The sequence below is a fragment of the Arvicola amphibius genome, chromosome 11, assembly GCF_903992535.2.
Source record: "Arvicola amphibius chromosome 11, mArvAmp1.2, whole genome shotgun sequence".
Lineage (NCBI taxonomy): Eukaryota > Metazoa > Chordata > Mammalia > Rodentia > Cricetidae > Arvicola > Arvicola amphibius.
This window is the reverse complement of record NC_052057.2, coordinates 110,178,268-110,195,551: the sequence shown is the minus strand read 5'-3', so window position 1 is coordinate 110,195,551 and position 17,284 is coordinate 110,178,268. Positions and strand designations below refer to the sequence as shown.

General features: G+C 37.2%; 1 protein-coding gene across 1 annotated transcript in view; it reads right to left on the bottom strand.

Moving 5' to 3' along the window:
- Positions 1-17,284, bottom strand: part of Sntg1 (syntrophin gamma 1) — a 150,228-nt gene that overhangs the window by 25,272 nt on the left and 107,672 nt on the right. Inside the window, exons 12-13 of the mRNA XM_042055960.1 lie at positions 3,640-3,756; positions 1,605-1,676 (exon numbers count right to left, since the gene is read on the bottom strand). Coding sequence (XP_041911894.1) covers positions 1,605-1,676; positions 3,640-3,756 — 189 coding nt within the window. The remainder of the gene's footprint in view (positions 1-1,604; positions 1,677-3,639; positions 3,757-17,284) is intronic.

Here is a 17,284-nt window from a genome sequence, read left to right as displayed (position 1 = left end):
CATGTGGCGTTTCTATTTCTTGAAACTTTGGTTTGAGTAGAATAAAGCAAAGCATTAAAAAAAAATCAACAGAATTTGAAAATGGTAGAAAGTGACAGATATTCTTCGAAGTTTTAAATAGTATTCACCTCAAAGTTCACTGCCACTTCTACAGAATGAGGATGGACTCTGGGGAGATTCATGAAGAAAGACTAAAAGTTTTGAGATTTCAGGAGGTTAAGAGACAAGTTCTAGAGCAAACAGTAAGGCTGAAAGTTTTATGGACTTAGAGGGTATACAACATCCAATATCTTGCTATTTTTTCAAGCATTTCTGCTGTGTAAAACAAATTATAAATTAAGTAGAAGCAGTTAAAAAGATGCATAATTTAATGCTGTATAATTGCTGGAAACATGAGTATAAGTGAAAGGAACAGGCTGTAACTTATGTAATGTTAGAAAATAGATAATGAGCAAATGGAGTGAACTGCAGAGCCATCACTTTTACCTGAACTGAAACTTGCTCTTTTCTCAATTTGCATGTAAGTTCTATATTCATTTTTATGTTAATATTGAGTGTAAGTATATAACCTCTTGAATTGTTTTAATAAATAAAATTCTGTCTTCAACATGACATTTTCTAGTGTTCCCTTCCTTTTCAAGCTGAATATTTTGTATTTTTCCTTGATCTGCTTGCATCTTTTCATTGCATATCTGCATGAAATCTATGAACACATGACTCAGTCAATTTTAGGCTTTCTTGAACTCTACCAACACTATTAAAACAAAACTCTTGAATTTAGCTTCAGGCAGAATTTTTTGATCAAGGACAGCAAGTGGCCCATTGTTTGCCCAAATAGCACAACAGTCTCTTGCTTATAAAGGAGTTTTTAAAGCCATTTACTAATAATCTTGCCCTCTGAAATTTCCTTTGTCTTCTTTGTCCTGGGATTAAGGGTGTGTGTCACCACACACCACACCTGGCATAGTTACTGGAAAAGAATGTAAACTTTTCTTTTCATAAATTAATATTGTTAACCTTGAAAATACTTGTCTTTTTTGATAACTAAGAATGAACTAATATGAAGAAAATGCAAGTTTGCTTCAAGATGATGTCATCTATCTATATATTGTATTACATATTAACATATGTAATATTTCCATAGCATCATGTTATAGATATGTAGATATTAAACCTGCAAAATAAAAGTTTTAAAAAGAAACTTGCACTGATGCTTTTTCCAAATAGCCCACTTTAATTCTTACTGTAGTCTGTGTAAGTCATTTCAATTTTTTTTCAGAATTCCTGATGACTTGTTGCTATGGCAAGTCTATGAGTCACACACAGAGAAATTAACTGATCTATGATATACAGTGATTATCAGATCTTAACGCAAAGCAAGTATTTTCTGTATTTGATTTCATGTTTTCTAATTTCAAAGACTTACTCTCTGAGTAACTGTGTGTGTCTGTATATCCCAGTCTTCCTCCTTTAATTCTCATTTATTTCCTCTCTTCATATTTTCTTTTATTTATCTGTTATCTGTATTCATGAGCACTTCATGAGTTTAGATCCCGACTCTGCAGAACATAGCAAACGGAAGCTCCTGCCCTTGTTGCACATACCTTGAGAACCTTGCACATGATCTCACATATGGAGAAAGTTTTCTCTGCTCGTGTCCAATCCCATGTGGTCACCTTTAAAAGAGAACAGTTCATTGGCTCTAGTAACGCACTTCTCCCCCCTTCTGCTTCCTCTAGAGAAAGACACATTCACAGATGCATTTCTTTATTTTCTTCATCAGTGACGGAGTTCATAGAAAGTTCTTTCTACACCATTTGGTTTTTTTTTTTCAAAATTTATGACCATTTGTATCCCTCTTTTCAGAACGTATTTTAAGTTGTCATTAACACTTTCCATTTGACAAATTAAAAAAAAGATTTGTGTACTCTCTGAACACATATATTAATGCAAGTAATATGTATGTATTTTCCTTTAGTAAGATGCAGGGAAGGACATAAAATATCAACCTGGAACTCAATAATTTAAAAATAAGTTGTTGATATTTAAAAAGCATTCCAAAATTATTAAGATATTGGGAAGATACAACACCACTGTGAAGATAGTTCCCTTACTTATTTTGAAATATTTCATCTCTCCAAGCAGAAGACATCACTCAGGGAAGAAATACAGCAAGAAACCATTTTTTTCTGGTACTATGAATTTTGTGTAGGCATAAACATTAAAAATAACAATGATTCAGACTTGAAAACTCCTAGATCCTTTATAGTATTAAACCTGTCTTTGAGCAGTATGACATCTTGTGTTTACAGTCAATAAATATTTGTTGAGTTTTACTTCTCTGTAAGGTACATGTTTTCAAAGCAAGGCCTTTAAAGGAAGATGTGTAGACATGTTTAGTGTATGTAGATTATACAATATAACATATTGCAAACATACTTCCAAAAGAACTACATCATATGGAAGGTCATATGTTGATTTGAAAGTGACAGCTTAATGCTGTAGCTGAATCTGAGTATCTCCAAAGACCCATGAATTGAACGGCTGTTAATGGTCTGTTATAGTTTTGGACATGGCAGAATATTTAGAAGTTGGGCTATATTTCAAAGAAGTTTAAGTCACCAGAGACAAGAACTTTCATGGAGCATTAACAACCAAAGTCCTCTTATTCTTTCTATATCCTGGCTGCTATAAGGTAAGCAGCCTTCCCTGGCTTGTACTCCAACCATGTTGCACAATATTGCTCTAAGCCAGAGAAACAGGGCTGCATGGTCAGGGCTTGAATCCTTTGACACTATTAGACAAGATAACTTTTTTTTCTTTAGTCGTTGATCTACCTACGTAGTTTTTACCATAGGGAAAACTAAGGTATTTCCCGAAAATACCTCTCTTTCCCCAAGGTAATTTTCTTTGATCTTTTCATGTTTTTTAAGCTTCCTCTTGTTTTGCTGTATTAAAGTTAGTTAGTTTTCTCACTACGTTCACCTGGCCAGCCTTAAACACCTACTCTTCTTTCCTCAACCTTCCAGTCTCTGAGATCCAAGGCTTGTATCATCACACCTGCCTTTCAGTTAAAGTTTTAACATCATAGACTTTGGCTTTACATACCTAGACTTAGTATTGAGTTATTATGTTGAGGTTTTATGTATTGTGGGTTAACAAAATTTAAACACAAGTTGAACATTTAATGTTGACAATGAAACACTCCAAATACAGACTAAGGACACTCAAAGGGTCCGCAAATACAGACTAAGGACACTCAAAGGGTCCGCAAATACAGATTTAATGTATAAACATTTTTTTAAAATCTCTTATCCTACCTATCATCTTTTCTTTACTTCTTCATCAAATTGATTGAATTCCCTCACACATATGTGGGGATATTTCTTAAATCTTTCCCCATGACTTCACAAAATTTTAATAATATTATGACTTGTCCTGTTTAGAAGACTCTTAAGCAAAAACATCTAATTTCTTCAAGACTTTACATTTGATAAAACATTTTAAATAGATATTAACTATTTACTAATTGTGCTATGCCTTATTTTCAAAATGTATTGTTAAATAAGCATCATTTATGCCATGTCGGTCTCCTATCAGCATCCCTAAGAGCTCAAACATTTGGTTGCAAGTACTTACTGGAGGTGACGGGAACCTGTAAAGACAGGAGCCCCTCAGGGCAAGAAAGACGGGTGTGTACACACGGTCCTGGAGTGATTCCTGCTCCCGTGCTTCGCACCAGCCCATGTAGACGATCTGCAAGGGAAGCAAGTGATATAAGAAAAATTTGTTTCACAGTGCCTACTTATAATAATTCTCAATCTACTAGGAGATATTAGTGGACCATCCTCCTATAGGGAATGCTCAATAGTCCCACCATGTGCCAATACTTTGTAAATCAGCCATTGAAATAATACACAAGCAATTTCCGAAGTCTATAATTCACCATTACATTGATGACATTTTTTATCTGACTCAAATGCAGATACTTTAGAAAGAATGTTTGAAGAAGTAAAAAAAAGTTTTGCCTAAATGGGAATTACAAATTGCTCCTGAAAAAATACAAAGAAGAATTCTGTCAATTACCGAGGTTACAAAAGAGGTTTATAGAAAATTAGAACACAAAAGGCAAAATTAGGGGAGAGCAGTTGCAGACTCTTTTTTATTATTTTTTAATTATTTTTATTGAGATATATACTTTTCTCCACTCCCTTCCCTTCCCTTCCTCTCCCCTTCTGTACCCAATTATTATTATTATTATTATTACAAATTTTCACCTCCTCACCTCCTCCCATTTCCCTCCCCCTCCCCCCCATTTCTCCTTCCCCTCCCTCTCCAGTCCAAAGAGCAGTCAGGGTTCCCTGCCCTGTGGGAAGTCCAAGGTCCTCCCCCCTCCATCCAGGTCCAGGAAGGTGAGCATCCAAACAAACTAGGTTCCCACAAAGCCAATACATGGAGTAGGATCAAAACCCAGTGCCATTGTGCTTGGCTTCTCAGTCAGCCCTCCATGTAATGGAAACAGTTGCGGACTCTTAATGACTTTCAAAGATTGTTAGGAGACATTTTCAGTCTATGACCAGCTATTGGTATAATACCTGATCTAATAATTCATTTAAACAAAACCGTAAATGGTGTTAAAAACTTGAATAGTACCAGATAATTAACAGCTGAGGCAGAAAAGGAATTGACAATTGTTGAGGAGAAATTACAGGAGGCACATGTGGATAGGTTGAATCCAAATCTTAATTTTATTCTAGTCATATTGCCTTCCAGAATTTCTCCTACCAGAAGATTTTATCTTAGAATGGATCTTTTAACCACATAAATGAAGAAAAAATTAAAATCTTATGTGGAAAAAGTCTTTGAATTAATTACAAAGGAAAAGTTGAGACATCATCAACTAGCAGGTAAAGAAAGACCCAGCAGAAATTATAGTCCCTTTTACTGCTGATTAAATTTAAAAATTACGGGAAGACAATGAACCTTGGCAAAGAACTTGTGCTAATTTTGGGGGAGAAATTAATAGCAATTTGTCCCAAAAGTGATAGAATTAACCTAATAAAGAGAACTACTTGGATTCTTCCTTAAATTGTACATGATATGCCAATAACTGGAGCCCATACATTTTATACAGACACAAATAAATCAGAAGAAGCAGGTTACAAAACAGAAGATTTATGTAAGGGGGAACAAGGCCCTTATAATTCTACTCAAAAGGCAAAATGCTATTCTCATGGTACTAAGGAATTTTAAAGAAACTCTCAATATAGTTACTGATTCACAATATGCAGAAAAAGTTGTTTTACATACTGAAACTTCTGAATTTATACCAGATGATACACGACTTCATTATTCATACAGGTTCAAGATATAATCGGGAATAAGCTTTGTCCCATATACATAACATACATCCAATCCCATATGGGTATGCCAGGTCCTTTAGCATAAGGCAATACAGAAATTGATCAATTATTGATAGGAAGCTTGCTGAAGCCCTCAGAATTTCATAAGAAACATCATGTCAATAGCAAAGGTTGAAAGAAAGAGTTTTCTATTACATGGCAACAAGCTGAGGAGATTATAAAGAGATGTCCTATTTGCTCTTTCTATAACCAAACACCAAACCCAAAGGGTACTCAAGGGAATAAAATCTGACAGATGGATGTGTTCCACTTTACAAGATTTGGAAAATTAAAATATGTACACCACACCATTGACACTTATTCAGGTCTTCAGTGGGCAACTGCCTAGAACTCAGAAAAGGCTGATTCAGTAATCCTGCATTTTTTTAGAAGTTGTGGCCATCATGGGTTACCTGTACAAATCAAAACAGACAATGGTCCAGCATATGTGTCTAAGAAAATGAAACAGTTTTTTGCTTATTATAATATAAAGCATATTACAGGTATAAAATAAGTTTGCATAGGTGTACAAATATTGTAAGCAGAAATAACAAATATAATTTGAACTTGTATCAGTATACAAGAAACCACACCAGTGTAAATTATATCTATAAATAATAGCTCACAAGTATTCATTCTATTACTCACTATTATTACTATTATTAGTGAAGTTCACACTAAATTACCTATCATCTCATTCAATCTTCCCTTTTGAGATTTCTAGGCCTATATAATTTCCACCCTAACCCCCAACCCTAAGCAAGTAATAGTCAACCCCTAAATAGCTTCTCTAACCTTGAGGACAAACTTTGTCAGGAGAAGGGAGGCTGCTTTCTAGAATTGCTTCCTGCTGTCATGGGGACGATTTTTCCCCCCCTATGGGATCCTGTAAAAGTAAAATGAATGTGCCTTGCTCAAATTCTCTTGAACATTTCTGCCTCAATCTTATATAGTACTCTTCTTGATCAAATTATACAGATAACAGGCCTGTTGGTCTAGACAGGGTAAAAAAAATTGGTCGTATCCCAAGAGCTCCCCAAATTCCTATAACTACTTTTTATTTATGGACACGGACTATAATCTGCGGAGAATGTCCAAGAGTCATCTGGTTTTTTCACAGGTCATATTTCAAGGTTGAAAGGGCTCTGAGCTGGACAAGTAATCTCTATCTTTTAAAATTTAATAATAGTTTCTGTAATTTCTTTGTGGGCCTCAGAGAATCTAAACTGTTTGACCTCTACCACTATAATCAGAACACGGAACTTTATAGGTTTCCTTCTTGCTAGAAAATGCATGACTTGACCTCCCACATTTTAAATGAAAGTCTACAGCAGTGGTATATAGTGTACATAGCCCAGGGATGTAGCCATCTCCAGAATGCTCCCTTGCAGTGAAGAAATACAGACAGTATACGTTTGGGAATAACTACACACACCCCTAACCAATTTATTCCTTTTTACTTTATACTATATTATTGCCATAGTCATGTTTCCCATTGTCGTCATGCTTTTGGGGATTGCCATAAATTTTGGTTCAGTATCCACCAAAGCCAAAATATTTTGAACATTAATGGCTGTAACTCGTCAGGAGGTCTCATTGTCTACCTTGTCATAGACAGCTTGGACACCTCTTCCGCTGCAGCCTAGGAAACCCGACTACCTGTCTGATCTTTACTCATAGTAATCCTTTCATCCTTTGGCGAACTACTCGTCAGCCTAAAGACTATCCAAAGGCACACACATGCAAAAGTTAACTTTCAATATTTTCATGAGGAACTCTAGTTTGGTGTAAATCTTGTCATGTTTGTCATCAGGTAACCCAAATAAGTGCTTCCCCTGCCTCGCCTTTTTCCTGTTTCCTCTGTGTTATTCTCTGACTTTATAGACACTACTTACTCTTATATCCGTCAAAGCTTTTCAGACTTTTTGAAGATCTATGCCCCCTCAAAGGGTTCAATAGAGCTTCTAAAGCTCCATACATGCCTTGAGGTTCCTGCTGGATCAAACCTTATCTCTGTGAACATAGGTGTGTCTGTCCCAGTGAGCTTGGGTTCAAACACAGATTCTTATTCCAAATTTCCTCAATAGCACCTTTCCCTCTTCTATGGTTCTCAAATTCATGATATTTATGAGGATTTCAGAGGGAAATAACTAAGTTCCTAATGGTGCTGATAAGCTAGCCCATTAGGTACTGAATTCCTTCATACTGTCTCTGGCTTTGCAGCCTTTATCTTAAGGCAGGGGTGGGGAGTTCCATTATTCAGTCTGGCTGCTTCCGCAGCAGTCTAACTGATCCCATGCTTTGCCATGTCCCACAGCCTCAAAATCTAGACTGTGACAAGCTCTTTCATTACTTGTTTAAAACTTTGCCCAAGCTGTTCCCTGATTACTGTAGTTACTTACACTAAATTATTGTGCTCACATAAGCATACTGGATTCCAGAACCCAGCCCTACCTTTTTCGTCTTATAAGTTAGACCCTACAGATATCTTTTCACTCTCTAAATTCTCCCATAGTTTCTAAGTTCTAGAATGCCAGTAAGTGCTTCTAAGCAGTTATCTAGCGTGTACTCTCTTTCTATCTAGCCCCCAGGCCAGTACCTCCATTTCATCCTCTTGTTTATCTAACGTACTAGACAAATCACAAACCAATATAGAAAATGATAAAGTCTCCCTTTCTTGTTGTAATCCCTACTTTACACAAACAAGTGCCTTTTTAAAAACCATATCAGGCTCAGATGCATTTCTTCCTAAACACAATAGAGATCACACAAACTCTGATGCAGCTTGCCAACAACTCAAGACTTGTGCACTAATCTCAGTGGCTGCCAAATTTTCTCTGAACATTTAAATATTTTCAAGGCATCTCTATATTCCCATGGTGAACCCCAGTCATCAAGCAGGTATGCCACTCCTTACCACGCAGACTAAGACTGCCATACTGTGACTCCTCCCAAAGACACTCCTTACCCTGTATCTCAGACTTACTTGCATAAGTCATAGCAAGTCACCGGTCATAGCAAGAACCACACAACTGTTGCTATAACAAAAAGATACACCAATAAACTTCATAGAGAAAAAGTTGGCTATATTAGAATTTCCTGCATGGCTACTTGCAAATCAGGGTGTTCAGTCCAAATTGCATGCCTTGCTACCTTGAGCCAGGACCATGCATTCATTTGACCCCAATTAATCTTTAGTTCCATTCTGTTCTTGTTCAGATGCCAATTATAATGTGTGGAAAATATATCTTCTAGGGAGACACAACAAACATCTCCTCTTTCCATATAGGAAACCTATAATCAACCAAGGTACAGATAACAACAAAGTTCAATTTGGTCAACTATAAGTACTATTGGGGATACTTATAAGACTAAAAGATGAGGGGGTCACTTAAAAGAACAAAAATCCTCAAAGACAGCTGCATCCCTAACAACCCACCCCAGCAGAAACAACTCACAAAGTCTGACAACCTAGAGCTGGTAAGCAAATTAACCAACACATTAGATGCATGAGGAGTGTTCACATCAAACTTTGACATTCCTTGCCTGGTTCTCATAATTTCATGTCTCTCACACAATGCAAAATTTATTTCATACAACTTCAAGCTTCTCCATAGATATAATTGCATCAATACTTTCTAAAGTACAAATACAAAAATCTCTTCTGATGTTAAAGATAACCTTTAAATTGTGAGTCTTTGCAAAATCATAAACAATATGCATAATTTCATTATGCAATTACACCATAAAATTTTGACTTCAAAAGAGGAGAATTTTAATATAGCAAGACAAAAGCTTAGCAGAGTTCTATATCCCAACACCTTGGGCTATTATGGAATTAGTTGGTGTCCAAGTGGTTTAAGTAAGCAGTCTTTCCAACTGTGTTGCCTGCAACAATTTTTGGTCTATTTCTGATACTGTTTCTTCTGGATAGTTACAACTTCCCTTAGAAGACATGCAGCATTTATGAAATCTCCAATATCCTATGTTCTCCACTGCAACTTTGGCTCTAAGCTTTCTAACATTCTCCACTGAGCTTGATGTCTGAGTTCCCCTGATGTTACACTGCCATACTTTCCAACTTTGTTCTTATTCAACATGTTTGTGAATACTTTGAGCTTTTGTCTTTCTATATAAACTTTAGAGGCAATTGTCAGTATTTGCAACAATATTTTCTAAGATTTTGAATGGAATTGACAGAATTTTAAATGATTGTGTTTTTATTTTTATTCATAGATTTGGGGAAACAAAGCATTTAACAAAGCAGAATAAATACAACCTGTGAAGGAGTAGACATAATGATTAATAACTGTAGTAAATTCAAGAAAAATGGAAGAAAGATTATTAATGATTTTCAAACTCAGTTGTCTACTAGAAACAGGTCCATACATCTGTCCATCTGTTTGTACAAGGTGAAGACAGACACGTAGCGCATCATTCTGTCTGATCGCATCTTCCTTTGACTGTGTGATCCTGGTCCTGTGTTATCTCCTGAGACTATGATGGACAAATTCCCAAAGTCTTTCCCAGAGCTTCTGAAGTACAAATAAACTGGCACACGTCAGCTTCTACTATTTTAACAAGTCCTCCAGATAATGGTGATAGTATCTACATCTTGGAGTGATGTCTCTCTTCCTAAAGTATGGCAAAAGTTCACCTGATTATGTTAAAATATACTATACTTGGTATCCATTAAGAAGGATCATGGCTGTATCTAAGCAGAAGAAACCACATGGAGAGTGCTCCGGGACATGAAAGAGGGTGCAAGAGATATGAAGTATTGATGCCCAGAACATTTCCAAATAGACAGGAAAGTTCAATATTTTACTCTAGATTACCTCTACACCTGGGAAACAAAGCAAAATAAGCAGGACATTTTAAACAGAAGCTGAAACATTTTGGAGGGCAAAACAAGGCCACCAAGGCAACAGAGACTATCCAAGAAATCTAAGAAATCTAGAAGGTGAGTCACGTCACTGCCCCTCTTCTCTTTCCAAAATTTAATTAGTTGTTTCAGTAATATGAATCCCAGCAGGTTAAAGACCCTAAAAAACATATGTTGGATGACAGAGGCCATAAAGGGAAGAAAAAAACAAAACAAAAACAGGCAAAGTCTGTATGGAAGAACAAAATGGTTAGTAACAGGCAATGCTTCCCATAAATTGTGCCAGTGCAAAGGTGATTAGACTTGACCAGGGTCAAAGTAATAGTACACAATTTCATTTGGTTAGGAATAAAAGTAAATTCGTTCAGGAGCAAGAAAACATTATTTGACATTCCAAATTATTGGTATACTATATATATATATATATATATATATATATATATATATAATATCAATGTTTATGAGCCACTTATGTAGATAAAAATATAATTTAATAAAGAAAGAGCTGTCTGGGACAGAACAGGGAAGCTTGGCCAGACAGGAGAGTGATTCTGAGATGGTTCTGAGGCAGAGCTTAAAATCACTATGTGCCAAAATTGAACAAGTAATCATACATATGTATAATGTATGTATAATATGAGAAGGCTCTTATAGCTGTTAATTAGAAACATACCCCACAGTCCCTTCCAGCAAACTTCTATTTTATTAAACCCATTATCAGTTGATCATGGTTTGAGTAATGCAGTATTGAGCAACTTTTTTCTAAAGTATTTAAGACTTTTGCTGTGTAAGTATTTCTATAAAAGCTATATTAGCAAAATAAATTTCATAGAGAACTGTCAATATGAACAATGTGGAATGATTAGTTTAACACACTATCTGTGCCTGTGATTAGAAAGAATATCTTCACTTAAGTGAGAAAAGCATAAGATTGAATGTTAATTTTCCAATGAGCCTATTGTTATTTTTCTATTAGCTGTATAAACTGCCTTTTCCTCTTGGCAGTTGCTCCCTAAAAACCCCTCTGAGCAACTTCTTTTTTTTTTTTCGAGACAGGGTTTCCCTGTAGTTTCTAGAGCCTGTTCTGGAACTATCTCTTGTAGACCAGGCTGGCCTCGAACTCAGAGATCCGCCTGCCTCTGCCTCCCGAGTGCTGGGATTAAAGGCGTGCGCCACCACCGCCCGGCAGATCACCAACTTCTTATGGACAACATTCAACTGAAAGTTAGAAGTTTGCCAAGCAAAACGAAGAGGAAGAGAGATCATGAACAACTGATGATCCCAGCTGTATGGAGAGAGTGTAAGGGAACTGCTGGAAAAAAAAAAGATAAGGGAAATCATTAAACAAGTCTTTACAAATACAAAAAGCAAATGGGAGAAAATCAAAAGAGCTATAAAGGAGACACTCGGTTATGCAAAAAAGGCAACACCAGTAGAATGGCTTACTGCAGTGATGGAGGCAGGTCTTCTATCAATCTGTTGATTTCATTGGTTAATTAATAAAGAAAACTGCTTGGCCTAATAGGTTAGAAAATAGGTGGGTGGAGTAGACAGAACAGGAAGAAGGAAGTGAGGTAGATGGCTCAGACAATTGCCCTGCCTCTACAACCAGATGCGATGAAGCCAGCCGCCAGGTCAGACATGCTGAATATTTCCTGGTAAGATACCACTCATGGTGTTCCACAGATTATTCGATATGTGTTAGTCAAGATGTGAGAATTAGTTAATAAGAGGCTGGAACTAAGGGCCAGGCAGTGTTTAAAAGAATTTGTGTGATGTTATTTCAGGGTATAAGCTAGCCGGTGGCTGGGAGCTGGGCAGGATGAAAAGCAGGCCTGCCCGCAGCGCCTCACTACACTGCAGAGACAATCAACCTGAAGACAGAAGGAAGTTAAAGAGCAAATGAAGAGGCAGTCCACAGGCAACAAAACACCACAACTACCTGTGCAGGGAGGTCAAAGGATGAGCGAAGAAGGATGGAGAGAGCTGCATAGACAAGGTCTATGCAAAGAGGTTGAAGGGACTAGACTCCATAATAAACCACATATTGTCTATAAGGCTATCAGACAGAAAACTGCTAGGTGTGCTTCTCTAATTCAGGTAATTAAAAATGGCCAAGGTCATTTATTAACAGAATCAGCAGAAGCAAAGCAAAAATGGAGACAATACTTTAAGACCTTACACAATGACCCTAATGCTGTCAATGTAAACTACAGTGAGAAACTTTTGAGCAGCCACTGGAAAGCCAGAGATGATGAGGAAATATTAAATATTGACAGGAGTGGGATCCAGGAAGCTATCTAGAGAGTGAAATGCAGGAAGACCCCAGGAATGGATAACACCAGAGTGGAGGAGGTGGAGGCAGCAACATAGGCTCAGGGGCTGAGGAGCTTCTGAGACTCTTCAGAGAGACATGGGAACAGAAGTGATTCCCATGGAATGGAAGCACTCGGCCATAATTCCCATACACAAGAAGAAGGACAACCTGGACTGCTCAAATTCCAGGGGCGTCGTAGCAGCAAGATCTTCTACTCCATTATATGCAAAGGATCAAGGGCAGAACAGAGGAAATCCTAGGAGAGGCCCACTGTCAATTAAGAGCTAACAGAAGCACAAATGATTTTTGAGGCAATTGGCAGAAAAATGTGAAGTATTGGGAAAAGACTTAAATGTCGTGGAAGTAAGTGAAAACCTTGGTAAGAGAGAAAACAGCAAGAATACTGAGATACGCACAGGAAGGGCACACAAGGATTTTAACCTCGCAATAAAGAATCAGAACCTCAAGCAAATATGGGAGGAAACCTCTGTTAACAAAGGGAACTATTTCAGACATCAAGAAGTGAATAGGGATAGCAAGGGTTGCATTCCAGGCACTAGGAAAGGTTTGGTCAGCAAGAGTCATAACGACAACAACAAAATTAGAAGAATATGAGACATTGTCTTGAGTTGCCTTTACAACTCTGAAACGGGGACAATGAAACACCTCCTCAGAACAGCGGCTGAATGTGGTTGAGATGGCGTGTCCCAGGAGGATTCTAGGCATCACCCAAAGAGACAGGCTGTACAACGATGGCATAAGGAACATTTCCATCTGTAGAAAGAAGTAAACTACAGGATACAGCAACGGCGCTTGGGATACTTCAGTCACGGAATGATAATGAATGAAGGCAGATATGTAAAGATATCACTGCTTGGAGGAGTGCATGTGATAAGGCAAAGAGGAAGTCCCAAAACATGCTGGCTAGGCAGCATAAAGGAAGTCCGTAGAACTTTTAGTATGACAAGTAAACAAGCATCTGGGACTGCCCAGGACAGGAACAACTGGAGAACCGCCATACACGTGCTGTCCATGCGTGCTTAAGCATGGCCAGGGCATAAACGATGATGAAGTGACTGCCAAGTTGCAGTTAGCATGAGTTCCTACAGTGTTAAATGGACTGCAATATTTGAATGTCATAAAAATTCTAAAACTGATTAGGACGAACAGAGTTTATTAGAAGTGGAACCTCAACGAATTAGTTATCTCCAAGGCAGGGATCAGAATTTCCTGGCAAGATAGCATGGAGGATTGGGAGTTTTAGTGTTGGAAACACAAAGAGCTAGAGTTGCAGGGCCAGTGCAGCTCGGACACTGCAGCTAGACGTCTGGCAAAGCTGCTTAATGAGTTATTCTTAATTGTCTAATAATTGGCTATTATTTTAACAAAGAATTGGTACAGAATACAGTTTTAATACCTATATTAATAAAAATATTCTCCCCAAATCAAAAAAAAAATTCTAAAACTGACAACATGAGCTTCATATAATGGTGCATGCCTCTAATCACAGCACTGGGAGGTAGAAGCAGATGGATCTTTAAGGGAAGCTTGGTCTAGAGAAAGGTTTCTTGGACAACCAGGGATATAGAGAGGAAAAAAGTGAACAAGGAAATTATGTTAACCTATAAAACATGCAAGAATCTTTAACCACAAAATGATAGTTCCTTTTTTGGCCAACTTCAGCTAAATCAGTACAGGCCACCCCTACACTGGCGTTTATGTATTCATGTATTCACAACAATATGATATTACCTATTGGTGTAAGAAAAATCTTGGCACTGTGTTTAGAATGCTCCACCGTACACTGTAATTTTCAAACAAATCCTTAGTGAGATTAAAGTGTCAAGGTGACAAATGCTGCTTTCTTTTGCTGGAGATATGTGGTGGGCTCCTGCAAAGACTTTACTCGCAGAACTTCAGAAGTCTTATAAACACCAAGATTCATAGGAGAAACTGGTTTCTGTGCTCATCAGAACATATCAGTATTTCCAAAGGGAGTTTTTGTTCAGATAATCATTAAACAATACTGGATCCAATATTCTGGGAAAAATTATTGGTACTCAACCACTCAAGAAGTACAGCAGAAAGAAATCAACATTGTTATAAGACATGCTGAATCTACACTAATTTATAGAGTTGCAAATTCCATTAACTTATAATGGCAACTTATTCCCAGCTACAAAAACATATAGAGTTTTGTGTTATGACTGTGAGAAAATACAAACTTATATAAGGTTAGGTAATTTTTAAATGACACACTTAAGTCTCACAGGATATACGTTAAAATATCGCATGCTACACTGCCTTTGGGTGTCCTACCTCTCCTTGAGTTTCCAGTCTTCTGTCACTGTCACTCTGCATATGATCACAAATGCTTCAAAGAGATTGCATTATACACTCCAGTGTCTGCATCCTTCACACCCATATTTTAAATCCTGTTGCCCAACAGAGAGTGTTTCTAAGGGTCTATGGAAGGTACTAGTGTCATATAGCTTGAGTCGTCTTGGAAGAGACTCAATATATCAGAGAATTCTCTTGCCCTTCTCATCATTAAAGCAGCAAGATGGCCGTGTGTGGGCAAATAATCATATCCTCACCAGATACAAAATCTAATGGTGTCTTTTTATTGGACATTTTCCATTCCTTTGAAATGTAGAATTGAGGCCAGACATGGTACCTCATATCTGTAATTCCAGTTCCTATGGGGCCAAGACAGGTGTATTCTGTGAGTTCAAGGTCACTATGGTCCACAAGGAGGATTCCAGAACCTAAAGGGCTCTATAGAGAGAATCTGTCTCAATATATATAAAGAAACAAAAATTTACTGTCCATGACATGTATGGTAGTTTGCCATATTACCCCAAATTGACTAAACCAGAATAATGAACTTCTAAAACATTCCTTTATAATTAGGTTAGAAAGGATCAATAATTCTTTTGAGAAAAATCAAAAGTTGGAAGTATACTCTAACATGGTTTCCAATAGCTGACAACCTTGCATGATTCAGTTGTCAGGAACGTGAGCAGTAACCCACTATTTGGTAGCGTTTTGTTCATGACTATGCAACTTTCTAACAAAAATGCCAAAAATGAAGAGATACTGAATATGTGAATCTTCTAATAAGCTGACTTTAACTTAATTAGACAGAACCTGATAGTAGAAAAGACTAATCAGTAAAACGATTTTAAGAAACTTAGAAATAGTAGGGTCAGAGACTGACAGGTCATTAAGAAGAAAGCTGTCCCTTGTGAAAGGTGTCACATATTAGCACTTGGCAGCTGCCTCAGAAAGCCCGGTCCCTCTTCACCAGTCTGAAGTGAGCTATTTATTGAGGAGGACTCCATCCTGTATATGAGAGATTCCTCTGTATCAAAACTTACAGCCTTGTGAGACCCCGAGCCTAGTTTCCTCAGGGACAGTCAGTGGCTGGGTGACAGGAAACGAATTTTCCTTAAAGTTGCTGTGTTGTTAAAATATGATTCAGTTGCAGTAAAAAGAAAACAGATATTTAGAATTATGGTGGTACTTAAACAGATTCCTAAACTCTAGCAGCAGCAGAGGACAGGCAAGACAGAAGGAACTAGAAGACATTTAATGAGTATTGTATGGTCTCATAGAAAAAAGATTTCATCAACTCGTACTGATAGCATAATTTTGGATTTCAAATTCTTTATCATGGCCCAAAGCACTTGAGAGCATTTTGGAAATGGGAAGAAGGAGAAGGTTTATTATCTAGTAGTTGTTTGTGATAGAATTTTTCTCAGTTATGTGGTTCTGAAGTTTTAGGTGAAAGGTGCTCTTTCATACCCATAGCTGTTAAACAACAGACAGTAAGTGTGTTCATGTGTCTTCTTGCTAAAAAGAGTAAAATAGAAGAGAAGAGAACAGGGGAAAGGCCTTCATATATATGAAATATTTTTAGTTTAATCAGCTTCTGTAGTGAGAACAGTATATGAGAAGCTGAGTAGCTTCTTAAGCCTCAGAGAATGAGTAGACTATCATTTGCCAAAAAATTTCAGAAAAAGTAAATTATCAAACATGATCCTTTAAAGATTTTAAAGATATGCTCCAGAGACCTTTTCTACAGAACTAAAAGTCAGTCAGGAAAGAAAGATGATTGCTTAAAATAAGACAAGAAATGTATGCTACCAAATCAAATAATTTGTCCTAAAAATGGTGGGAGACATCTCTTACTAAAAGTGTTGCTTTTAAATATGATTCTATTTCTAACACTAGAAAGATGTATTGAGAGTCCTTGTTCTTGAAGAGGACCTGAGTTTGATCCTAGAATACACATGGCAACACACAACTCTACAGAGCTTAATTTCAAAGACTCAAACAATACACACACACACACACACACACACACACACACACACATACACATATGCAAGCGAAACACTCATACAATTAAAATAAATAAATTTAATAATAAAATTATATTAAATATTGTTAAATAATATTTTGAGGTAAACAAGTGTCCTCTATTCTGATAGTTGACTCAGAGTTACTCAAAGACACCAAAGGCTTGGCGCTGACTGTTCTTGGAGAGGAACCCCGGAGTGGCATCAGTGATTACCAGAGTCAGAGCCCTGCCTTCACTAAGAGGAAGAGTAACCATGTAAGCCACAGACCCCACCTGCACCAATTGGAGGAAGAGAGACGCAGAGACCCCACCTG